Source organism: Xenopus laevis, chromosome 9_10L, assembly GCF_017654675.1.
Source record: "Xenopus laevis strain J_2021 chromosome 9_10L, Xenopus_laevis_v10.1, whole genome shotgun sequence".
NCBI lineage: Eukaryota > Metazoa > Chordata > Amphibia > Anura > Pipidae > Xenopus > Xenopus laevis.
This window is the reverse complement of record NC_054387.1, coordinates 118,569,279-118,596,043: the sequence shown is the minus strand read 5'-3', so window position 1 is coordinate 118,596,043 and position 26,765 is coordinate 118,569,279. Positions and strand designations below refer to the sequence as shown.

Below are 26,765 nucleotides of genomic sequence, written 5' to 3'. Positions count from 1 at the left end.
AGAATACAGGTGGCCGGATCGAGGGCTGAGAGAAGAATACGGGTGGTCGGATCGAGGGCTGAGAGAAGAATACGGGTGGTCGGATCGAGGGCTGAGAGAAGAATACGGGTGGCCGGATCGAGGGCTGAGAGAAGAATACGGGTGGCCGGATCGAGGGCTGAGAGAAGAATACGGGTGGCCGGATCGAGGGCTGAGAGAGGAATACAGGTGTCTGGATCGAGGGCTAAGAGAAGAATATGGGTGGCCAGATTGAGAGCTGAGAGAAGAATAAGGGTAGTTGGATCGAGAGCTGATAGAAGAATACGGATGGTCGGATCGAGGGCTGAGAGAAGAATACGGGTGGCCGGATCGAGGGCTGAGAGAAGAATACAGGTGGCCGGATCGAGGGCTGAAAGAAGAATACGGGTGGTCGGATCGAGGCCTGAGAGAAGAATACGGGTGGTCGGATCGAGGGCTGAGAGAAGAATACGGGTGGTCGGATCGAGGGCTGAGAGAAGAATACGAGTGGCCAGATCGAGGGCTGAGAGAAGAATACAGGTGGCCGGATCGAGGGCTGAGAGAGGAATACAGGTGGCTGGATCGAGGGCTAAGAGAAGAATACGGGTGGCCAGATTGAGAGCGGAGAGAAGAATAAGGGTAGTTGGATCGAGAGCTGATAGAAGAATACGGATGGTCGGATCGAGGGCTGAGAGAAGAATACGGGTGGCCAGATCGAGGGCTGAGAGAAGAATACAGGTGGCCGGATCGAGGGCTGAGAGAAGAATACGGGTGGTCGGATCGAGGGCTGAGAGAAGAATACGGGTGGTCGGATCGAGGGCTGAGAGAAGAATACGGGTGGTCAGATGGAGGGCTGAGAGAAGAATACGGGTGGTCGGATCGAGGGCTGAGAGAAGAATACGGGTGGCCGGATCGAGGGCTGAGAGAAGAATACAGGTGGCCGGATTGAGGGCTGAGAGAAGAATACGGGTGGTCGGATCGAGGGCTGAGAGAAGAATACGGGTGGTCGATTCGAGGGCTGAGAGAAGAATACGGGTGGTCGGATCGAGGGCTGAGAGAAGAATACGGGTGGTCGGATCGAGGGCTTAGAGAAGAATACGGGTGGTCGGATCGAGGGCTGAGAGAAGAATACGGGTGGTCGGATCGAGGGGTGAGAGAAGAATATGGGTGGTCGGATCCAACAGTATTTTTAAACCGCCAATAAAAATCTGGACAGCTTTCAGACAGATATCGTTTGGGGAAGTATAGTCGGAGAGCCCCATACACTGCCCAATAAGCTGACAATGTAAAGTGTCATCAGTTTATATCTGCCAGTGTATGGAGGCCTTTACACTGACTTACTAGCAATGAGAGGCCAGGAATAAGCACAGGAGGGAGGGACAAGATAACTCAAATATAAGCATTTACATGCAGGTGTATAAGCACAAACACACAAAGCAGCTTATATGCACATGTACACATAACATACATACCTGCACAGATATAAAGTAACCCATAGCAACCAATCAGCAGGCACCATTTACTCTTCACCTGTCATACATCATGGGTTGCTATAGGCGACTGCTCCTGGGCAAACTTAGTGCATTTTATTACATATGGGGGTATATTTGTTATAATAAAAGCAAACAAAGAAGCCCATGACACGCAGGGAGGGGATAAGAGCACAAAGCCAGGCAGCACATGTGTGTCCTATCCCAGCATCCGCTCCAACTGGCTTCCTCAGGGGCCCAAAGTGCACATGGGAAAGGATCTCGTGCAGCTGCTGCATAGAGACGCTCATACGGGGGCTGTGCCAGAACCGCAGCTGAAAGGGGTGACTCAGAGATTTTGTTTTGCCCCGGACCCTTCAGCCCAAGACTGTAGCTTGCACTCTCTGATCCCTCCCCGCCCCCATACACTTGCTTCTTATTATTATCGTATCTATATATCCAAATGTGCCGAGATGGAATCATCTGTGTCTCTATAACAGACCTTGCTCCAGGTCTAGTAACCCATAGCAACAATCAGTAGAAAGAATTGACTACTTTGCTGTTTGAAAGCAAGCATCTGATTACTAATGGTCTGTGAACCCCACAGTGTATGTGATCATATTTTATTAAAGGGGAAGTAAAGGGTAGAATTCGTCCAGATTTAAACTAAGATCTTCACACTCACACACAGTAACTATAATATTAATTAGCCAGTGTGTCGCTTTCATCCCTTTAAGGTTCTATCTAGATGACAGATAACAGCTGCGGAAGTCATTCTTGGCTCTCACTCTTTAATTAACTTGCCTAATGAGGAGAGCAATTAACTTTAATACCCTCAGAGACTCTATGGTCTTATAATTACCAGCTTCACGAGGTGATATGAAGGGTATTAATGTTATTTACTTTTTCTAAACCACAAGCACTGGGGCTGCCTCACTCCTTTAAAGGAAAACTAAACCCTAAATATTTATATGGCTAACAATTACATATTTTATACGCTGAACTTATTGCACCAGCCTAAAGTTTCAGCTTGTCAATAGAAGCAATGATCCAGGACTTCAAACTTGTCACAGGGGGTCACCATCTTGGAAAGTGTCTGTGACACTCACATGCTCAGTGGGCTCTGATTGGCTGTTGAGAAGCTAAGCTTAGGGCTCGTCACTAATTATCCAGCAGAAAATGAGCTTCCCCTGTAATATAATCTGATGCTACAGGGCTGATTATTAAATTATGATGCTAATTGCACTGGTTTCTGTGCTGCCATGTAGTAATTATTTGTATTAATTACTTATCAGCCTTATATTGTGACATTTCTATTCTATGTGTACTGTATATTGTGAGTGGGTCCCTAAGCTCAGTAAGTGACAGCAGCACAGAGCATGTGCAGTGAATCAGCAGAAAAGAAGATGGGGAGCTACTGGGGCATCTTTGGAGACACATATCTTTATTGCTAAAGGGCTGTGGTTGCCTTGGGCTGGTACAGAAGCCCAAAACATAATGTACAACATTTCTAGCTACTTCTTTAGTTCTCCTTTAATGCCAGCCACATATTGAATCCACATCCTGCATGGCAAATTAGCAATTCATTTAGATGCACGCTGCAGACTGAACTGAGCTTTTTGTGCAGCAATGCAGCATGCATCTATATCAATTGCTAATTCACCATGCAGAATGTGGATTCAATATGTGGCTGGCATTAAAGGGGTGAGATGGCAACCCTAACTGTCACACGTTATTAGAACATGGAGATGCCAGTGCTCGTCGTACCAGTACCAGTGATGATTCCAATTACTTCCATTGCTGCAAGCACCATACCTGATTAAATTAGAGAGAAAGTTCCGCACATCATCATTGCGCACAATGGCCAGGTTCCCATGGCCTAATTCTTCACAAGTCCTCCGTGCCTCGAACCATCCCGCCTTTTCGGAAACCAGCTGGTAGCAATGATTATTCCCGGGGAACCGCTCACTCCCTGGCGGGCACATGTAGAACACTGGTGGAACAGAGCGTGAAACTCAATGAGTCACAATGATATCCTTCCCAAGACTAGTCAGATACGTAACCAACTCTAGAATTTATTTTAAAGGGTTGATCACCTTTGAGTTAACTTTTAGTATGATTTAGACTTTAGAGAGTGATATCCTGAGACAATTTGCTATTGGTTTTCATTTTTTATTATTTGTAGTTTTTGAGTTATTTTGCTTTTTTTCAGCAGCTCCTCAATTTGCATTATAAACAATCAGGTAGCCAGGGTCCAAATTACCCTAGCAACCACATATTGATTTGAATAAGAGACTGGAATATGAACCTTACTAGAAAGATGAGCAATAAAAGTAGCAGTAATAATAAACGTGTAGCCTTACAGAGCATTTGCTTTTTAGATGGGGTCAGCGAGGCCCATCTCAAAGCTGGAAAGAGTCAGAAGAAAAGGGCAAATAATTATAAAATTATAAAAAATAAATTATGAAAACCAATGGAAAAAGTTGCTTAGAATTAGCCATTCCATTACATACTAAAAGTTTAAGATGAACCACCCCTTTAAGTAGCCAAGGCCTAGGAGCTGATTTACTGGTATTAGGGATGAACCGAATCCAGGGATTTAGCCAGGATTCGGCCTTTTTCAGCAGGATTCGGCTGAATCCTTGTGCCTTGCCAAACTGAATCCGAATTTGAATATGTAAATTAGGGGCAGGTAGAGAAATCACGTGACTTTTTGTCACAAAATAAGAATTTTTTCCACTTTTTCCTTTCCTGCCCCTAATTTGCATATGCAAATTAGGATTCGCATTCGGTTCGGTGTTCAGCCAAATCTTTCACCAAGGATTCAGCCGAATCACAAATAGTCCTTAATCCCTAACTGATATAGGTGCAAAACTGCCCATAGCAACTAATCAGTTTAGCCTACTACAGGTATGGGACCTATTACCCAGAATGCTCAGGCCCTCTGGCTTTCCAGATAACAGATCTTTTTGTACTATGGATCTTCCTACCTCAAATCTACTGGACAATCATTAAAACATTAAATAAACCCAATGGGCTGGTTCTGCTTTGTATCTTAGTTGGGATCAAGAACAAGCTACTGTTTAATTATTACACAGAAAAAGGAAATCGTTTTATAAAATTTGGATTATTTGGATAAAATGGAGTCTATGGGAGACGGCTTTTCCGTAATTCGGAACTTTCTGGATAATGGGTTTCCGGATAATGGATCCCAAACCTGTACTAGTTATGTATCCACTTACCTTCATCTCTGCCCTCTGATGTTACGTTGTATTCAACAGTCAGTTCCGTTCCGCCTCTGCTCGACACGTTAACCTTCAGGCTCTCATTGGTTCTCACCAGAGATGGGCACATCAACTGAAGCTCCTCGGGTAACCCAACAACATGCACTTTATTATTAACCAAGACATCTCTGTCGCCCACCACCAAGGTGACAGTCACGTTATAGAGGCCAGGCAAGGCATATCTGTGGATCATGTTACTCTCTGTGCTGTTGACCATTTGGTCTCCAAAGTCCCAGTGACAAGGTGTGATGGGAGATGGAGCCTGGACTTGGAGCTCCACTGCTTCCACCAGACTGTAGGTCTCCTTGAAATGGTTAACTGATGCAGAAAGCCGAGTTCTGAAAACATCATGGACGACTGTCAGGTTGCAGTTCGAGAGAGAAGATGGGGCCTCGCACAGTGCGTGGCAGCTGGAGGACATATTAGAAGCAAGAGCACACCCACACAGGCAGCCATTTTGTGGTCGCACAGCTCCATGCGTATACTGATCAACAAAGCAGAGGGCACTGCAGAATTCATCGCTGACGTTACGGACGCTTGCCGGATTGTATGGGGTGAAAATCAGCACCGATTCGTTTTGGCTGGACGAGTTGTCCGGGCAAGCTATGAAATCAGCTACAATTTAAAAACAAAACAAAAACATTTGGTAAAAAATGGAACACAGGGTATACAGTATCTAGTAGAACTAAGCCTGAAGCAACTGGACTTTTCTGAGTTTTCTTGAAAACATTTCACCACTGATATGAGCGGCTTCTTCAGCCCGGACGATGTTTGATTGAACCGCCATCTCCACCAATCAAAAAAACTTCATCTGTATTGGGAGCACAGTGCATGTGTGATAGGCAAGATTCAGAGATGGCAATTCTCTTGTATTTTCTGGGAGTCACCAGGATTTATATGCCAGGCTCAGGGGTGCTGTCTGGCTGTTAAATGGGAGTAACAAGGCACGACTGGGTGTAATATGGTGAGGTCGAAGTGAATGAGAGACAAGGCTTAAGGCCCCCATACAGGGCAGCCATCAGGGGAGGACAGGGGGGAGAGTTGTAGGGCCCGGCCATGCCACACCCCATCTTTGTGAAAGCTGCTGACTTCGGGAAGGCATGGATGTTTAAGGGGCCCTGGCCACCAATTTTCTTATAATGTGTGTGTGGGAGGGGGGGTCCTAGCCACCAATATTTTTTAATGGGGGGGCCCTGGCCACAAATGTTTTTTTATGGGGGGCCCTGACCACCAATATCTTTTTATTAACATGTGGGAACCCTAGCCACCAATATTTTTTTTTGTTTTTTACTGTGTGGTGGGGGCGGACCTGTAGGTGGGGCTTGTGGTGGGCGCAGCCCAGGGGGCCCAGGAAATTTTGTCGTATGGGACCCTGCGATTTCTGATGGCGGTCCTGCCCCCATACACAGGCTGATAAAAGCTGCCAACAAACAGAGTCGGCAGCTTATTGGCCTGTGTGTGTGGGGCCATCCGACGGGCTTCATCGATCGATATCGTGGCCGCATCTGTGCGTGTATGTGGTCTTGTGATCCAACCGCACATATCGGATACATTATGATCCAATCGTTGAGCCGTAGGGCCCACAATCGGATCAGCCCGATAACACCCACTTCAATGTGGGCATATCGGTCAGGGAGAGATCCGCTTGTCTGGCGATGTCGCCAAACGAGCAGATCGCTAGTCTATGGCCACCTTTAGCCATAGTCAAAATGTATAGAAAAAAAATAGAAAATGCTTCTCTAGATTGTACCATAACGCCGTTACTCCTAACTTACCACAAGATCCAGGGAAGGAGAGATTCAGCAAGGGCTGAGCAGTCAGTGCAGAGGGCTGGTCACAGAAAGTGGAGTTTTCCTGATGAACGGAGACACCAATGTCCTTAGCCCAGCATGGCAGCCAGTAGAGGTGACAGTCACACAGCCAAGGATTGTCGCTCAGGTCTCTGCAAGGAAACCACAAAGGCTTACACAAACAGTAAAAATGCCCTACATCCCAGTTCAGCCATGATGTGCTGCAGGTAGGACTCTTAGGAACTCTCTTGGAATCTATCTGTGTGTCTGTCCCTCATTCTATCTGGCTGCCTGTCTACCTGCACCCCATTACTGCTCTCCATTTACCTAATATTTCATAGTACAGAGGCTCGATGACGTGACAGCTCATTTAATGCAGATTCTGAACTGTTACAATTTTGCACCATTGAGTTGATACATTTCTCAGCAGCATCTCTGGAGTATTTGCAACTATTGTATCAATTCTAACAGCTGCCTGTAATGAAACCCAGAGATTCTGCTCAGCAGGGACAAACATAAGAAGTGTATCAACTAAATGTATCAGTTTACAACAGTTTACAGGGTCGGTGACCCCCCTCCCAGAGCTGCTTTAAAAGGTAAAAAAAATGACACTTTACACTTCACTATTAGAAAAACGGTGACACGTAGAAAATAGAAAGTAATTGGAAAAAGTCATTATTTCTGGTGATCTATCTGAAAACAACTAGTCGTTTAAAGATGAACCAGCCCTTTAAGTCAGCTTAAAGGCAATGCCTACTTCAGGAGATTTAAGATCCACGTTTTTAGTAGCCAGACAAGCATGGTACCATGGCACCCAGTGCAGGCCCGATATAAATCATCAAAACCAAAGAGACTTTGTTTCAGCCAATATTGATTTACATTAAAAGGGCAACTTTTCAATCTGGCCTTCATTTTCTTGGCCTTTTTCTACTGACTCTTTTCAGCTGTCAATTGGGGGGACCCTGACCCCATATAAAAGTAAAAGCTCTGTAAGGCTACACATTTAGGGGGTTATTTATCAAAGGTCGAGTTATTTTTTCCCAAAAAAATTCTAATTTTTGAGTGTAGTTTCAGTAAGCTTTTCGGGTTTAAAAAAAAAACTTGAATTTTCCGGGATTTATTGTACCCCGAACCTGAAAATAACTGAAATCCAAAAATACTCCAGCTAAAACCATGCCGAGGTCTTGCAGATGTCAATGGCAGATGAATTTATTAATAAAACGCAATAAATTCTAGTGGTTCAAGGTTTTTTTTGTTGAAAACTCTGTAAATTCGTGTACTCGGGTTTTTCCCCTCGAATGCGCTGATTCCAGTTTTTTACATTCAAGTTTTTTCATAAATAAGAAAAAAATTCAAATTGTGAGTTTATTCGAGGTATAAAAAAAACCTCACAAACCTCTAAAACTTGACCTTTGATAAATAAACCCCTTATCATCATTACTCATCTTTCTATTGAGGCCTCTTCTATTCATATTCCAGTCTCTCATTCAAATCAATGCACGGTTACTAGGGGAATGTGGACCTTAGCAACCAGATTGCTGAAATTGCAAACTGCAGAGCTGCTGAATAAAAATCTAAATAACTCACAAACCACAAATAATATAAAATGAAAACGGATTACAAATTGTCTCAGAATATCACTCTCTACATCATACTAATAGTTAATTTAAAGGTGAACAACCCCTTTAAAGTCTATTGGGGCCGAGTTTTCTGAATAGTAACATTTTGCCCCTTTTGCCATTACCCCAAGAGTTCAATATTTTTTTAAACGCAATGCGTGGTGCTTTTTTTTGGAAACCAATCATGGGAATTTTATGTAGCTCCCTGAAGAAACAGGGCATCTATAATAAGGATTTCATGGGCACTGCAGGTATAGGACCTGTTATCCAGAATGCTCAGGGTTTTCCGGATAACAGGTCTTTCTGTAATTTGGATCCTCATAGCTTAAGTAAAATAATATAAACATTAAATAAATCAAATAGGCTGGTTTTGTTTCCAATAAGGATTAATTATATCTTAGTTGGGATCAAGTACAAGCTATTGTTTTATTATTACAGAGAAAATAGTTTTTAAAAAATGCGGATTGCTTAGATAAAAAGGAGTCTATGGTAGATGGTTTTCCTGTAATTCGGATAACGGATCCCATGCCTGTACCACATAACATACACCACTGATTTTTGGACTTTTTAATGAATTTATATAGTTTCATGGTTCATCCCAACCTGCACCTCTCGGGGACAAAGGCGTATCATCAGAGAGGTCACATTTAAACTTACATCACACTCAGGTTTGATAAACCGGAGAAGATCCCTTCTTCTAATGTGGAAATCTGGTTGTTGCTGATATTCCTGCAAGAGAATAGGGCAATTATTTCTCTGACAAACTCTGAGCAGGGAGCAGAAAGCAAAATGGAAATGATCGCCCCGCCCCTAGCAACGTCCCAGGCTTGTGTTCTACTGAAATATGGAAATGTTTACTACAGCGTCGGCTCGATAAAGCAATACCAGTTTTTGCCAACCGGCTGGCAGGGGGCCCCCCAGCAGAGAGGAGGATTTTATGACATTTATTATGAAATTTTACTTACAGTTCCCTAAGAAAGTGCAGGTTTTCAAACAGTTCTTTATCCAGGGATTTAATACTGTTATTTGACAGGTCCCTGAAACAAAACAAAGGGAGAATGGATATAAATACACACATAAATATGAAACCATTCCTTAAGCAAACAGCCCCCTACAAGCCCAAATAGCCCCCTACCAGCCCACTATATGGTAACTTTCTATGGAACCAAACAGCAGCCCCTCTGGGCTTGGATACAGGTATGGGACCTGTTATCCAGAGTTCTCAGGACCTGGGGGTTTCCAGATAATTGATCTTTCCATAATTTGTATTTCCATACTTTAAGGGGCAGATTTATTAAGAATAGTTTTTGGTCGAAATTCACATTTTCGGGATACAAAATAAAAATAAGATTTTTTAAAAAAAATTTTTAAATTTAATATACCCTGGAAATAGCTCAAATCCGAAAATCTACCATCTAAGACCTGTTGAGGTCATGTAGGAGTTAATGTCCCTTGAACCATTTAAAGGGGAACTCAGGCTTCCAAACCAAAATTTGATACAGAGGCCACATAACACAGAAACCCTTAATATACCCATCACAGTTACCGGTTTCTTCAAAAACTATGAATAAATTCCATTTTCTATGCTGAAATCCAGCTGTGTAACAGTTCTTCTCTTTCTGCATCATTTGAAATCCTGGCCGGGAAGGAGGGACTAAATACTGATGTTACAAATTGTAACAACTTCCCCACAGCTTACAGACAACATGCAGGAACTACATAACCCACAATGCATTGCACTGTGAAGTTCTGTTCCTTATTGAAATCACGTGTGCAGGGAATTGTGGGGTTTGGAGGATGCAGGCTGAGGACAGATGGCTGTTGATACAAAGTAACAGTAGTCAGACAGCTCAGCAAAGTAGCCAGACAGGTCAGCAGGAGAGCACTCTGGGGGCTAGGCTTAGGGAACTGTCAGAAACCATTAAAAATCATGAAATATTGCATTAAATGATGTATATTGCAAAGTTGCTTGAAATTATGTTTAATTTTAAAAAAAAGCGTAAGTTATGTTTGTATGGAGTTCCCCTTTAAAGATGTTAATAGTCTGCCTGATGTTCAAGTTTTTTTTGGAGGGTTTCGCCCAAAAACTCAATTCAAGGGATTCAAGTTTTTTCCTGCCGACAATCCAATTCGAGTTTTCGAGTTGTTAACCCCCGAACTTGCTGATTCAAGTTTTTCCCATAATGCTTTCCAGATAACGGATCCCATAGCTGTGTTTATTTCCAGCTGTTCAGAGAGCACCTTTTCTACATAAGTCCAGCTGAATGAGCTCATGTCAAAAGGCCTTGGCCTAAATAGCTCAGGACACAAGATTTCATTTAAACTATTATGGATGCCAGTTAAAGGAAAACTATACCACCCAAACAATGTAGGTCTCTATAATAAGATATTTCATCTCATATGTAAAACCCTGCTTCATGTAAATAAACCATTTTCATAATAATATACTTATTTAGTAGTATGTGCCATTGAGTAATCATAAATAGAAAATTGCCATTTTAAAAAAATTAAGGCCCACCCCCTGGGATTGTACGATTCACAGTGCACACAAACACAGAAAATAAACTACTTGTTAGGACTCATGAGCCAATTAACAGACATTTTGCTTCCACACTTCTTCCTGTTACAGTTAGAGCTGCAGTTCTTCTGGTCAGGTGATCTCTGAGGCAACACACACACCATCACAAAATGGTGGTTCAAGGCAAGAGATGTTAAAGGACAATATTTACTTAAAGGAAAACTATACCCCCAAAATGAATACTTAAGCAACAGATAGTTTATATCAAATTGAATGACATATTAAAGAATCTTACCAAACTGGAATATATATTTACATAAATATTGCCCTTTTACATCTCTTGCCTTGAACCACCATTTCGTGACTCTATCTGTGCTGCCTCAGAGATCACCTGACCAGAAATACTACAACACTAACTGTAACAGGAAGAAGTGAGGAAGCAAAAGGCAGAACTCTGTCTGTTAATTGGCTCATGTGACCTAACATGTGGTTTGTATGTGTGCACAGTGAATCGTACGATCTCAGGGGGCGGCCCTTATTTTTTAAAATGGCAATTTTCTATTTATGATTACCCAATGGCACATACTACTAAAAAAGTATATTATTATGATAATGGTTCATTTACATGAAGCAGGGTTTTACACATGAGCTGTTTTACTCAGTATCTTTTAATAGAGACCTACATTGTTTGAGGGGTATAGTTTTCCTTTAAATATATATATACCAGTTTGATACGATACAAAGTTTATTAAAAACTCAGCACATATAATTAACATGCGCAGCGTGACAATGTATAAACCACGATTTACAAGAAATCTAAGCAGAGTGTAGATACAGTGTACAAAGATTATATCCTATGTACCAGTTTGGTAAGATTCTTTCATTTGCCACTTAATATGATATAAACTATCTGTTGCTTAAATGTTCATTTTGGGGGTAAAGTTTTCCTTTAATAAAGTGACCTTGTGCCTTTTTGCACTGAGGCTCTTTTTTTTGTCAAATACTGAAAAGGTATTATGGGTAGAAAATGCCAAACTCCAGAGAAAGAGCTCCAAGGTAACATATCAGGGTGAATATGAGCTCTATGCCTGCTTGATAAATGACCCTTCACCCCCTCCGTAATCTCAGTTCATGACACACCACTCAGTGCAGATCCCTGCAAGGAACCTGTTATAGACATTCTCATCTCTTAATGATTAAATGCCCCCTAGTTAGTAATACACGCATAGAATATAATCAATGTTTAGCTAATGGGAGATGTCATGTGAGGAACAAGTAACTCTGCCTATACTTTGCTTCTTCAGCAATAAATCTGCCCCTATATCAAAAAGCAGCAGAAGAACAGGTATGGGACCTGTTATACAGATATGGGATCTTTCCGTAATTTGGATCTCCATAGCTTAAAGGGGTGGTTCACCTTTAAAGTAACTTTTATTATGATATATATATATATATATATATAATATAATGTTTTTATAGTTTTATAGTTATTTGCCTTTTTCTTCTGACTCTTTGCAGCTTTCAAATGGGTCGCCGCCGTCTCCCTTCTACAAAACAAATGCTCTGTAAGGCTACAAATGTATTGTTATTGCTATTCCATAATACGGAGCTTTCTGTATAATGGCTTTCCGAATAACAGATCCTATACCTGTTTAAACCATTGCATTAAAGCTATTATGCAGGCCGAGCTAGGGTTGCCACCTGTCCGGTTTTGACCCGTATTTTGAGGGGCTGCCCGGGTCTATACTTCCTTCCCGGTTTTCCAAATAAGGAAAACCGGGCGGGATTCCCTTGACTGACACAGTGATTGGCCAATCACTGATCGCCACGTCATAGCCCTGCCCACTGACGTCACGGGTCCGCCCACTGATGCCATAGCCCGCCCACTGACATCACCGACACGCCCACTGACGTCACGGACCCGGCCCCCGCTTGGTCTCAGCCAGACATAAAGGTGGCAACCCTAGGCCGAGCTCAGCCCAAATTCTAAATGAATAAATAGTAATAGATTTGGATTTTTCGGTTATTTTGTCCACTGCCGATTCAGCCTTTCAAAAAGAGAGATAATTAAGACCTCAGTCATAAAAACAGGACAGGACTGCTGACTTGTAACGCACTTTTTATCTTGTTTGCGCACTTCAAGGGGATGTAAAACTCCCCTCCAAAAAAATACTGCCTAATTAGAAAATATATTATTCTAAATGACTTTGTCAATGTTCATTGACACTTGTTCAGTGTTTTTTTTAAGTTACTTGTAAATATAATTGCTATTGAAAGCCCTGTGTTTTTTTATTCCTTGTGTGCTGCCATTTCTGCCAATTAGCTCCAGCCAAGACATAATGTGCTAATGAGCCGGCTTCAAAATTCATAACCACCAGTGCAGGGAATAGGAAGGGACAGACGTTGCTTTCCCTTACAAGCCACTTAAAGGGGTGCTTCACCTTCAAGTTAATTTTTAGTATGTTATAGAATGTCCAATTCTAAGCAAATTTTCAATTGGTCTTCATTATTTACGTTTTGTAAGTATTGGCTTTTTTTCTTCCGACTCTTTCCAGCTATCAAATGGGGGGGTCACTGACCCATCTATAAACAAATGCTCTGTAAGGCTACAAATGTATTGTTATTGCTACTTTTTATTACTCCTCTTTCTATTCAGGCCTCTCCTATTCATATTCCAGTCCCTTATTCATATCAATGCATGGTTGCTACAGTAAAAAGTGAAATAACTCTGAAAATACAAATAATAAAAAATGAAAACCAATTGCAAATTGTCTCAGAATATCACTCTCGACATCAGGGGTGCCCAAAAGGTAGATTGGTATCTACGAGTAGACCTTTAGCCATACCTCCCATTTTTCACAAGACAGTCTCAAATTTGACAGCTCAACCGGAAGTCCCGGATTGTTACTGAAACGTCTCGACTTTCTCTTTGATCTCCTGCACTGACTCGAGAAAAGGATACAAAGTTTCTAACTTTGGAAGTGAGCCCAGAATATGTGGCAGCTGCACTTAGATACTTTTGTAACAATTTAGGATAAGCAAAGAAACAATTGTAACCATTTAAGATAAGCAGGTCTCTTGGGGAAACTGACTTGCAAGTGCAATTCACCTTCATTAGCAAAACTGTAATAACACATAAAAACCACAGAAATGACCTGCCAAATTTTGTAAAATGAACACGGCAATTAGGGTGTGTCGCCACAAAAATGGGCGTGGTCAAAAATATTTTTGTCCCTCTTTTTATTTCCAAAATGTTGGGAGGTATGCATGAGGCAACTGATTTCAGAGCTCCATACTAGTGTTGTGCGGCCACAAAAAAACTTCAGTTCACACTGCCAGCTGCCGTTCCCTGAATTTATAAACTCTCAACTGCCCCGCCCCTTCCAATAGAGGGGACAGAGCAGGCCAGTTTTGGGTTGAGAGGGGCGGGTTTGGGTCAGGTGCGAGTAGAGGGAAACTCAACTCGCACATCACTCCATAGCACAGTACAGGATCCATTATCTGGAAACCCATTATCCAGAAAGCTACAAAGTACGGGAAGGAATTTCCAATAGACTCCATTCCAATCAAATAATTCTAATATTTAAAAATGATTTTCTTTTTTTCTCTGTAATAATAAAACAGTAGCTTGTACTTGATCCCAACTAAGATATAATTAATCCTTATTGGGAGCAAAACCAGCCTATTGGCTTTATTCAACATTTAAATTATTTTTTGTAGACTTAAGGTACAAAGATCCAAATTATGGAAAGAATCTTTATCCGGAAAACCCCAGGTCCCGAGCATTTTGGATAGTACGTCCCATACCTGTACCTGCAGAGGGTAAAATAGATCTACAAAATGTAAACACCCCACTGCCCAGCCTTCCCCTCTATTGATAGATGCTTTCTCCATACAAGCCTACAATCACAGCAGCTCTCAAATCAAGCACTCTGATTGGCTATGGACAAACTAACCCCACCCAGGAGGCAACTCCTTCGTTCCATGTAGAACGCCATGCAATTCCCAAGGTAAGTCACGCTTCCCATGTCCCACTTCCCGTTATACAGTTACAGAGCATCAATGAGAGGTCACTCTAAGCAAATAGCCAATGTCCAGGAGAAAATACCTGAAATTCCATGGCTTGTACAGCAAAGGTTTATTGTAACTTTAGCATCACATCTACAATTTGAAAATCACTGTCCATGACAATAAAAGGGCTTCAGTGGGCTACAGAAAGCTTAGGCCTGATTACGCCCCAACCACTCCAACCTCTCAGGTCATTTCACAAGGCTTTATAGTTCTTTTCAATTTAACGGGTGGTTCACCCTTTAGTTTAGAATTCTAAGCAACTTTTCAATTGGTCTTCATTATTTATTTTTTAATAGTTTTTTTTTTAATTATTTGCCTTATTCTTCTGACTCTTTCCAGCTTCCAAATGGGGGTCACTGACCTCACCTGAACGAACAAATGCTCTGTAAGGCTACACATCAAGGGGTTCTTTACTAAAACTTAAATTTATCTCCTCTTTTTATTAATTCAAGCTCGACCAAACTCCCATACATGATTTTAACGTGTTTATTAATAAAACAACTCCAAAAAAATTTGGTGCAGGTAAAGACTCAATAAAATCCAGCAAAAACTGGAATCATACGCATTTTTCAGATTTGTCACATTCTCATTTTCCGGGTTATCGCCTGAAAAATCGAATTTTTTCAAATCGTTGGATGAAACCCAGAGCAGATCACCATATATTAGCAGGACTACCTTGAATTAGGTCTTTTAGCAGCTTTGGGGTATAATAAAAAATTTTCCCCAAAAAAAACCTCAACCAGAAAAAAACACAAATTTTATTGCTACTTTTTGTTAATTGCCTTTAGACCCTCTCCTATTCATATTCCAGTCTCTTATTCAAATCAATGTATGGTTGCTAGGGGTTCTGGGCCAGGATTCAGCTCAAGATCCGGGCATGATCCAGCTCGGTTCCGGCCAAGATCCAGCTCGGTATCTGGCCAGGATCTGGCACGTGTCCGGCACGGGATCCGGCCAGAATTCAGCTCCGAATCTGGCCTTTTTCAACAAGATTCGGATTCAGCCAAATCCTAGTGCCTCGACTTACCATAACTTTTTGTCAAAAAAACAAGGAAGTAGAGAATGTTTTTTCCACTTTTTTCCTTCCAGTCCCTAATTTGCATATGAAAATGAAGATTCCGATTCGGTATTTGCCCAAATCTTTCATGAAGGATTCGGGGATTCAGCTGTATCCCAAATAGTGGATTTGGTTCATCTCTAGTAATTTGGACCCTAGCAAAACAGATTGCTGAAATTGCAAACTGGAGAGCTGCTGAATAAAAATCTAAATAATTCAAAAAACACAAATGATAAAAAATTAAAACCAATCACAAATTGTCTCAGAATATCACACCCTATAACATACTAAAAGTTAATTTAAAGGTGAACAACCCAAGTCAGGTGCAAATTACGAGGAACGGGAGACTGTGCCATTCCTGTGGGAGAGCGGAGGATGAAAAATTCCAGAGAGTTGATGCGCCTGAGACCAGGAAGAAACAGTCCATGGAGCAGTGCCCGTCAGAAAGAGCAGAGTTTAACTGCCGTGGATCTGCTTCTATTCCCAGAGCAGGCATAATGCTATCCATTTATATAATGCAAGGCCGTGGATCACTTTTATAGAGTTGAAGGTTATGGCTGCTCACAAGCCACAGCCTGTCCCTGTAGATGAAATAGAGCTTTTGGCGGCCAGACCAACACACACTTATATCACTGTGATTCTAAGCTGGTCTTTAGTGGGGGGTCCAAACAAAGAGCAGTCGCCTCACACACCACAGAATAGAAACAGAATGTAGCAGTAAAGCAATGTTATTGTGCCCCTCAGATTTTCTCAGAAGAGCCAGGGCAGCCATTAGAGGGCCTGATATGTGGGAATCCTGTCAGGGATAATATCAATAGCTGAAAGGATTACTAACATGGGCTCCAGGGGATTAGGGCCCTGTAATATGGGGATCCCTCATTTCCCATTGCAGAGTTTATGTAGATATGTCAACTAACATGGATTCCTCGGGGGGGGTCACCCTGATATAAAGGGGTAGATTCACCTTTATGTTTCATTTTAGTATGTTATAGAATGGTGTATAGCAACTTTCCAATTGACTTTCATTATTTATTTTTTTATAGTTTTTTTAATGACTTTTTTTACTTTCAAATGGGGGTCACTGACCCCATCTAAAAAACAGGACCGGATTTCCCAGATTGCCCCAAGGCCTCATGGTCGTAGCGCCCGCCATAGCGCTGGGGAACTGTGCATTCCCAATACACGTTAGGATGTGGCTTGGCCCATGCCGACCCTAAAATTTCACCGCCCTAGGCCTGGGCCTTTGTGGACTCCCTGCAAATCTGGGCCTGCTAAAAAAAACAAATGCTCTGTAAAGCTGCAAATGTATTGTTATTGCTACTTTATATTACTCATGTTTCTATTCAGGCCTCTTCTATTCATATTCCAGTCTCTTATTCAAATCAATGCATGGTTGCTAGGGTAATTTGGACCCTAGCACCCACATTGCTGAAATTGCAAACTGGAGAGCTGCTGAATAAAAAGCTAAATAACTCAAAAACCACAAATAATAAAAATGAAAAACAACTGCAAATTGTCTCCGAATATCACTCTCTACATCATACTAAAAGTTAATTTAAAGGTGAACAACCCCTTTAACCACACCTCCCCCAGTCACCTGTAGCAACAGCCCAGTCACCCACCCTCAGTAATTTTAAGTCAACCACTCCCATGGAAAAGAATTAAAAATTAATTTAAAATTCCCAGAAACAGGCAGTTTAAGGCAGAGTTGGAAAAATCCCGGTAGGCCCTGGCCCTTGTGGACCCCTCTGGCCCAGACCTGCTATTGGTGCTGCCCCTAACCTCCCTCCTGGCCCCCCGTTCGCAGCTGTGAGCAGGAAAGAAAGTAGGCGCGGGGGGGGCTGAGGTGTCTAAAGTGTTTTCACCGCTGGGGTGGCGTGGAGATGCTATAGGTGGGAATTGCCAGGGTGGTAACAGGTTGGGCCATGGGAAGTAGCAGGGTGGCCAAGACTTGGGATGCACCGAATCCACTATTTTGGATTCGGCCAAAGCCCCAAACCCTTTGTGAAAAATTCGGCCGAATACTGAACGGAATCAGAATCCTAATTTGCATATGCAAATTAGGGATGGGAAGCAGAAAATGTTACTTTGTTTTGTGACAAAAAGTCACGTGATTCCCCTCCTGCCCCTAATTTGCATATGCAAATTATACAAATTAGGGTTCGGTTCGGCAAGACAGAAGGATTCCGCTGAATCTGAATCCTGCTGAAAAAGGCCGAATCCCAAACCGAATCCTGGATTCGGTGCATCCCTACCCAAGACGCATCTGTGGTTTATAGAAAGGTTTAATTAGCAATGGAACCTGCTTTAAGGACTGCCATGCTGTGATTCTCTCTGAAACCCCTCTGGCAGTGACAGGGTTGCTGATTCCAGAGAGCACCGTCCGTGTCAGGCCAGTATCTCCGTTCCCCAGAGCGCCCGCCCGTTGTACTATTACAGAAATCCAACTTGTGTAAACTTTCCCACGGATGCAGCTCTGCTAGTGAGGTAATGCTGGCCCCGAGCCGCACCAGCTACAGGCCCCAAAAATAGCTGGAGACAACACCTACCCCCTGCACACTGCCTGTGCTCTCTTCCCACTCAGCCTGCGCTTCGTTAACCTCTCCAGTGCCACTGATAAGCAAACAGTGCAAAGGCCTCACCCCCTATTGCGTCAGAGTAACACCATCTTTGAGAAGTTACTACAAAAGTTATTCCACTATTATCAAAGGGGAAGTATGCCACCAAACATTTAGAGAGTAATATTTATAAAGCCCAGAAAGTATTGTCTAGCTTTACTAGTCTTATTATAGACTATAATAAGACTAGTAAAGCTAGGCAATACTTTCTGAGCTTTACATGTACATAGATTATTCCTAGTGCCAATTCCCATTTGTCCTCCCATACAACCCCCAAGTGCCATTAAAGGGGCGATTCACCTTTAAGTTAACTTTTAGTATGTTATAGAATGGCTCATTCTAACCTACATTTCAATTGGCCTTCACTGTTTCTTTTTTTTTATCATTTTTGAATAATTTGCCACCAGCTTTCAAATCTAAAAACAAATGCTCTGTAATGCTACAAATGTATTGTTACTTTTTATTTTATTACTCCTCTTTCTATTCAGGCCTCTCCTGTTCCTATTCCAGTCTCTCTTATTCAAATGCATGTATGGTTGCTAGGGTAATATGGACCCTAGCAACCTGATTGCCAAAACTGGAAAGCTGTTGACTTGAAAGCTAAAATGATAATAAATAATAATCAACTGCAGATTGATTCAGATGGGGGTCCAAAGTGGTCAGTATTTGGGCAAATTGGGTGGCCTTTGTCTTTACTTCAATAAGTAATTAACTCAACCTTACATTATTGCCCCCCCCCCCTTCCACTACAATCATGACCCAAGATCCCCCCAAGTATGCATTTGGAGGGTGAATCACATTCCTCTTCCACCCTCTTCCCCGGGACCCCTACGATTGCCACCTACTGCTACACCACTGAATGAATTGGTATGTTATTACAGGTATAGGATCTGTTATCCAGAATAAACCCAATAGGTTTGTTTTGCTTCCAATGAGGATTAAAAATATCTAAATTTGGATCAAGCACAAGCTACTTTTTTATTATTATAGAGAAAAAGGAAATAGTTGAAAATTTTTATTATTTGGATAAAATAGAGTTTATGGAAGACATCCTTCGGAGCATTCTGGAGAATGGGTTTCTGGATAATGGGTTTCCGGATAACGGATCCTATACCTGTATAAACCATTGCATAAACATTGCAATGCAGTTATTATTCAGGCAGAACTCAGTCCAAATTCTTAGTAAATCAAAAGGAATATATTTGGATGCTTCCATTATTTTGTCCACTACCTGAAAACACAGACATGCCGCCACAGAGTTATGTTCTGGGCCCATAACTTCCTGCATAATAAAGCATGGCTCCTCCCCTTAAAGAAAGGGTTATTATCGGTACATATGGACGATGAGAAGGAGCTTCAGCCGGTCTCATTTTGGAGCGGCCCAACTCGTGGGAAGAGGGGAGGGAGCGCAGGGAACACTGTGTTCCCAGATTCCAAAAAACAAAATCTGTGAATCAGAGCCGATTTGGGGGATGATGACTCCAGACAGTGAGCGGCAAGCACGAAGCTCAGGACTGAGACGGATTTGATAAAAACACTCTGTCTGTAATATCCCAGCAAAAGGGGAGCTGGGGGGGGCTGTATGAAATCATATTGAAGGTTGGGGCTGGAGGTGGGTTGGTGGGAGGTTGGCCGTGGGCAAGAGTTTGTTGAAACCACTAATGGGGTTATGTCATAGTCTGATCCCCATCCAAATGTTCCTCTCAGCACTGAGACAACTATTTTGTGGGCTATTCAGTAGGACTGACCACATGAACAATGTATTAAATTAACATAACCCATCTGGGCCACTTGCAATGACTCACTGCCACCATCTGACTCACAAGCACTCCATTATTCCTGTGTTTATCAGTATTATGGGCTACAGCTAGAGCTTTTCTGCCTCCAATCTGCCAGTTCACCACCCTGTTGTGTCCTAACCCCACCCCCTTTATCATTGCCCTGCCCACTAATGTCATGGCCACATCCCTCTTTGACAACACCATCTGGTTTTATACAGCCAAAAAAGGTGGCAACCCCATACTGAACTCCCCGCTGAATAAAAAGGTCTGTAGATGTGGCTACTGCTACATTAGTAGTATCTACAGCTCAGGTGAGGTTTCCACCATCTTCCACATAGAGTCTTGCGCGGGTCCATTTTTTGGAACCCGCATTCTTACCCGCTTGGATCCGCTACCCGACCCTACCCGCAAGTACCTTATCCGCAACCCGGACCCACTGACCATCAAGAATCAGGAAGTGCTGTCATTGTAAACTGGAAGTGACACCATCAGAAGTAGGCGTGGCCAGAAAAAAAGGAGTAAAACAGGAAGTGCTGTCATTGTTAACCGGAAGTGACATCATCGGAAGGAGTAAAAATCGCTATTGAGAAGACCCGCGACTCGCAAACCAGCATCTATGCCCACACCCAGAACTTCTACCCGCAACCTGCAGAGTACCGCAGGTTTTTGCGGGTAACCCCGGGTACCCGACCCGCTGCAGGACTCTACCTCCACAGTCCCAGCCATAAAGCAAGGCAGGACTGCTGTTCTTTGCCAGAAAGGAAGTACCATAAAATACACTTTCCTCACGCAAGAACCAAACAATATCTCATTAGTAATGTTACTGTGTAGGACTGCCCTCCCTTACATAATATTACTGGTTATTTTCAGCCGCTTTATCTCCATTCCTTAGGATGAACCCATGGAGTCGGCTTCACTGCGGAGGAGTGGGGCAGCCTGGGATTCACCGTATCTCTACAATAAATTAAAATAAATTGGCCCGCTAATTTGAACAGGCTGCCCGAGCGCTGACAAATCTTATAAAGAACATGCAAACCAAGCTTTTAAGTGGGAGTTCTGTAATGAAATCCAGCGTGCATGGCAATTTGCTGTTGCCGGCCATGATGTAAGCCTCGTTGGCCCTGTACACATGAAGGGAACATCTGGTCATGATCTGGGTCACAAAAAGGACTGTATTTTTAAATACGTTTAAAAGTTTGCCTTTGATTTAACCTTTATGGGAACTACTTGCGGAAATGACAATTTGACATAAGCGTCACCTGAAAATGTCTTTCAAAATAACCGACTCTGACACAAAGCTGCATGTAGAGAGACAGATGGCTGAGAGGGGGACAGCGAAGAATCACTGGATTTTTTCAGAAACAATGCAGAATTTTGAATTGGTTGTATTTATATGGTTTCTTAATTTCACGACATTAAAGGGGTTTTATCAAGGGTCGAATTTCCAAGTAATGGGAGTTTTTTTGAACTCCCATAACTTCGAAATTCAAATAAAAAAAGACCAATAGAAATTTATTTTAAAAAATCAAAGTTTTTAACTTCGGGTGAATACGCTGTATTTCGAATCATTCGATTCAAAGTTTTAGCGCATTCGATCGAATTTGAAACACAGTATTTGCCCCAAAAACCTGAATTTTGGCCTATTCAATAGTCGAAGTACACAAAAATAGCTCGAAGTTCGAATTTTTTTACTTCGAATTTTCACTTCGACCCTTGTAAAATCAGCCACTTAGTTTGATGTAGAGAGTGATATTCTAAGACAATTTGCAATTGGTTTTAATTTTTTTATTATTTGTGGTTTTTGAGTTATTTAGCTTGTATATTCAGCAGCTCTCCAGTTTGCAATCGAGTTGCTATAGGTCCAAGTTACCATAGCAACCATGCAGTGATTTGAATAAGAGATTGTGATGAAAACAGGAATAGGAGAGGGCCTGAATAGAAGTAATAAAAAGTAGCAATATCAATAAATCTTAATAAATTTCAATAAATATGCCTTACAGAGCATTTGTTTTCTTAGATGGGGTCAGTGACCCCCATTTGAAAGCTGGAAAGAGTCAGAAGAAGGTGGCAAATAATTCAAAAATGATAAATAATGAAGACCAATTTAAAGGTTGCTTCGAATTGGCCATTCTATAACATACTAAAAGTTAACTTAAAGGTGAACTAATAGTTAAATTAAACTAGAATTGACACAATAGTTTTCCTTTAATTTGTCGTAGATTCCTTGCAACATTTTAACTGGTCTTTGTTAATTGCTTTTGAATTATTTGCCTTCCTCTTCTGCCTCCTTCTAGAATGAGGTTTAAAACGCTATCAAGTGGCTGGGGGTGGGGGGGGGGTCACTAACCCTGGCAACTGAAAAATTCTTGCAGAAGATAAATTTATTGGTAGAAAAAAAAGCTTTATTTTTCATTTTTCTACCAATAAATGTATCTTTTAACTGAGCATCTTTGGTCTTGTGGATCCGTTTGAGTGCCGGTCAGCCCTGCTTCTTTATCTTCTGCTGTACCGCTCCCCGAAGCTGGGGGTCTGGGGCTGGTGCACCCGGACCACATTCACTGTTTGGTGAGTAACCTTACAATAAATTCTGGAGCACCTTGTCTTCCTCTAACCATTTGAACTGAAAAATTCTTTCTCTAGATGCACTGGCCTATGCATTTTCTTCTCTGAATTCCAAGCAGCTGCCTGGTTGCTGGAGTAAATATGACCCTAGCAACCATATAGCCATTGAAATTCCAAACTGCAGACTTGCTGCATTCAGAATTTATCATCCTCATCATCATTTATTTATATAAGGAATAATGTAATTTTACCCTGGAAGCAAGAGCACTAAGGGTAGAAAAGGCACAGGTAAAGCAAGATCTTTAAAGGAGAACTAAAGCTTAACTAAAGAAGTAGGCTAGAAATGTTGTACACTATGTTTTGGGCTGGTACAGAAGTCCTTCTTTAGGCAACCGCAGCCCTTTAGCAGTAAAGATCTGTGTCTCCAAAGATGCCCCAGTAGCTCCCCATCTTCTGCTGATTCACTGCACATGCTCTGTGCTGCTGTCACTTACTGAGCTTAGGGACCCACTCACAATATACAGTACACATAGAATAGAAATGTCACAATATAAGGCTGATTAGTAATTAATACAGATAATTACTACATGGCAGCACAGAAACCAGTGCAATTAGCATCAGAATTTAATAATCAGCCCTGTAGTATCAGCTTATATTACAGACCAACCTCATTTTCTGCTGGATAATTAGTGACGAGCCCTAAGCTTAGCTTCTCAACAGCTGCTCAGAGCCCACTGAGCATGTGAGTGTCACAGACACTTTCCAAGATGGTGGCCCCCTGTGACAAGTTTGAAGTCCTGGATCATTGCTGCTATTGACAAGCTAAAATTTTAGGCTGGTGCAATAAGTTCAGTATATTTAGCATTCAGCATTTTTAACCATATTCATTTTTAGGTTTTAGTTCTCCTTTAAACGAAAGGGCACGTCTCTATTCAGCCTCAGCTATTATGTAAATATATATATATTAGGGATGCACAAAATCCACTATTTTGAATTCGGCCACCACTTTTCAATTAATCCATTGGCCGGGCGAAAGACTGTCTGAATCCGAATCCTGCTGAAAAAGGCCGAATACTATATACATAAGATCGACACAGCATTCCTGCCCTAATCCTATCCAGCTCTTCCCCTTCTGCAGGTCTGCGCTTTAGTGAGGCTCCATTGAATCTCTGCTACGAGCACGGATACCAAGTGACAAGAGAGCGCTGCAGATGCGCAAATCAGTTCCGCATGTTCTCACCACACGTCCAGCATGCTTTCTGCCAGCCGGTTGCAAAGGGCCGCACGGTGCTCATATTCGGGCTCATAAAAAGGAGGATATTCCTCTCGCCAGATCCTGACTCTGTTTATACAGCTGGAATCAAGCATTAACCCTTTGCCCATGTGCAGAATGAATACTCCCATACAGCTGCTGGCTACAGTACAAGTATTAAAGGGGATGTTCACCTTTATTTCATTTTAAAGGACAAATTAAGCCATCCCTGCACATTCATTATTTTCCTTGAAGATCTATATTTAAACACAGGGTAAATAGATAGTATGTGCAAAATAAAAAATGTTTCTAATATAGTTAGTTAGCCAAAAATGTAATGTATAAAGGCTGGAGTGACTGGATGTGTAACATAATAGTCAGAACACTACTTCCTGCTTTTCAGCTCTCTAACGCTGAGTTAGTCAGCGACTTGAAAGGGGGGCCACATGGTACATTTCTGTTCAGTGAGTTTGCAATTGATCCTCAGCATTCAGCTCAGATTCAAAAGCAACAGTTATGACTCATGTGGCCCCCACTCAAGTCACTGATTGGTTGCTGCCTGGTAACCAATCAGTGGAAACCAAGAGAGCTGAAAAGCAGGAAGTAGTGTTCTGGCTATTATGTTACACATCCAGTCACTACATTACATTTTTGGCTAACTAACTATATTAGAAACATTTTTTTATTTTGCACAGCCTATCTATTTACCCAGTTTTTATTTTTACACTGAACTGTTCCTTTAACGTCAAGACAGCATGCACAGTAAAAATGGCCATTAGCCAAAAGCTGACAGGGCATGCTGGGAGTTGCAACCAAACTTGACCCTAATAAACATCTTTAGATTTAGACAGAGGCGCATGCTCAGCCCAGGTAGATAAAAAGGGGGGTTAAGAAAGTATGAGAGACAGTTCATGAGAGTAGCAGCTAGTTCTGCCGTGAGTGATTATACAGTGGGCCGTTCCTGCTGAGTATGTATGAGCCCACGTTCCATTCACAGCAGCCCCTCTCATTTCTGCCCTGGACAAGTGCCATCCATCAAGCTCGGGAAAAAAACATTTCAATTTCTTTTTTGTCTGAAACGGAGAAAACTGAGAGCAGCAATGACATAATAGGGCATGACATCATTCCTGGCTTCGGCCTTGCAGCTTAACCCATTAATGCTTGCACCGATTCCCACTTAGCAGACGTACTTGCACTGTGCATAAATCTCCCTAGGCACCTACCGTGGGCCCTATCTATACTAGAGGGCCCAACCGAGGTTTAGGAGAGACAGCAGCATGAGAGCAGGGCCTTCAGTTGTCAGGGTTAGTGATGGGCGAAACTGAGCCGTTTCGCTTTGATGAAAATGGCGAAAATTCATGAAAATGCATTGACGTCTATGGGCAACAAAATGCTGACAATTTTTTTCTCTATTGGAGTCTATGGGTGGTGTCATTTTCGCAGTGAAACTTGGTGAAAAATTTCGCTCATGATCACTAGTCAGGGGGTGCTGAGGGTTAAACTCTACCAACTGAAGGGTCACAGGTTGGGCAGCTCTGATATAGAGTCTTACTTGTGCCCCAATGTTGCCATCTTGCCCTACATTACTCAGCGTTCCTTACTGACATTATTGTTGTCACCTTTTGTAATTCAGGGGGCGGTGATGAAAGGCGGGTCTTGATATAAGTGGCGGGGTGTGACAAGGGGGAGGGGGTAGGGTTACAACCAGGTCGATGTTATACCTGCCTATCTCGTAAAATATCTGCCAAGGGCCCCAAAAATTTGCTTATTTCACACAAAAATTCAGCCTCTGGCCCGTCCACTTAAAGGGGTGATTCCCCTTTAAGGTAACTTTTATGTTATGGAATGGCCAATTCTGAGCAACTTTTCACTTGGTTTTTATTATTTATTTTTTAAAGTTTTATAGTTATTTGCCTTTTTCTTCTGACTCTTTGCAGCTTTCAAATGGTCGTCGCTGACTAAAGAACAAATGCTCTGTAAGGCTACAAATGTATTGTTAGTTACTTTTTGTTACTGTTCCTTCTATTCATATTCCAGTCTCTTATTCAAATCAATGCATGGTTGCTAGGGTCATTTGGACCCTAGTTACCTGATTGCTTAAGATGCAAATTGAAAAGCTGCTGAATAAAAAGCTAAATAACTCAAAAACCACAAATAAACCAATTGCAAATTGTCTCTCTCTACATCATACTAAAAGTTATCTCAAAGGTGAACGACCCATTTTAAGGCTGCAATCCACCCAGAATCTAGGAAAAACTTACCCGTTTTCTCTTACAAGAACCTCCTTGAGCTGGTGTGATGTCATAGCCCGCCCTGTTTCAAAATCACCCCACCAAGTGACATCACAGACTCCCCCCACCCCGCGAAAGTCGGTGCCACCTTTTTCGAAAGGAAGCAACCCTTGGTGGCCTTGTCAAAGGTGGTTTAGCACGGACACAAGGAGAGCTAAAAGGTGGATCGGAATGAGATAGTTTGTTAATCCCACTGTGCAGAGTTTAGAGTTTAAGAATCTACATTACTACAAATAAACCCACTCCCTTTCTTTTTGCACAGGAATGATGTCCTATTATAGGTTAGTAGGGCCTGTAGTGCAACCTGTACCACTGAAGGTTAAGTACGAAAGAAACATAAAGGGGACCTATACACTGCTACATATGTAAAATTGCTCACAATACACTTTGCTGCATCTTTACAATTTATATTTTTTTTTAGTTTTTATAATATTAGCAGTTTAAAGGAGAAGGAAA

General features: G+C 42.0%; 1 protein-coding gene across 1 annotated transcript in view; it reads right to left on the bottom strand.

The window, feature by feature from the left end:
* The window catches only part of pkd1.L (polycystin 1, transient receptor potential channel interacting L homeolog), a 100,388-nt gene that overhangs the window by 37,325 nt on the left and 36,298 nt on the right, over positions 1–26,765 (bottom strand). The window contains exons 2-6 of the mRNA XM_018236581.2: positions 9,125–9,196; positions 8,817–8,888; positions 6,526–6,692; positions 4,709–5,365; positions 3,282–3,459 (exon numbers count right to left, since the gene is read on the bottom strand). Of these exons, the coding sequence (XP_018092070.1) occupies positions 3,282–3,459; positions 4,709–5,365; positions 6,526–6,692; positions 8,817–8,888; positions 9,125–9,196 (1,146 nt within the window). The remainder of the gene's footprint in view (positions 1–3,281; positions 3,460–4,708; positions 5,366–6,525; positions 6,693–8,816; positions 8,889–9,124; positions 9,197–26,765) is intronic.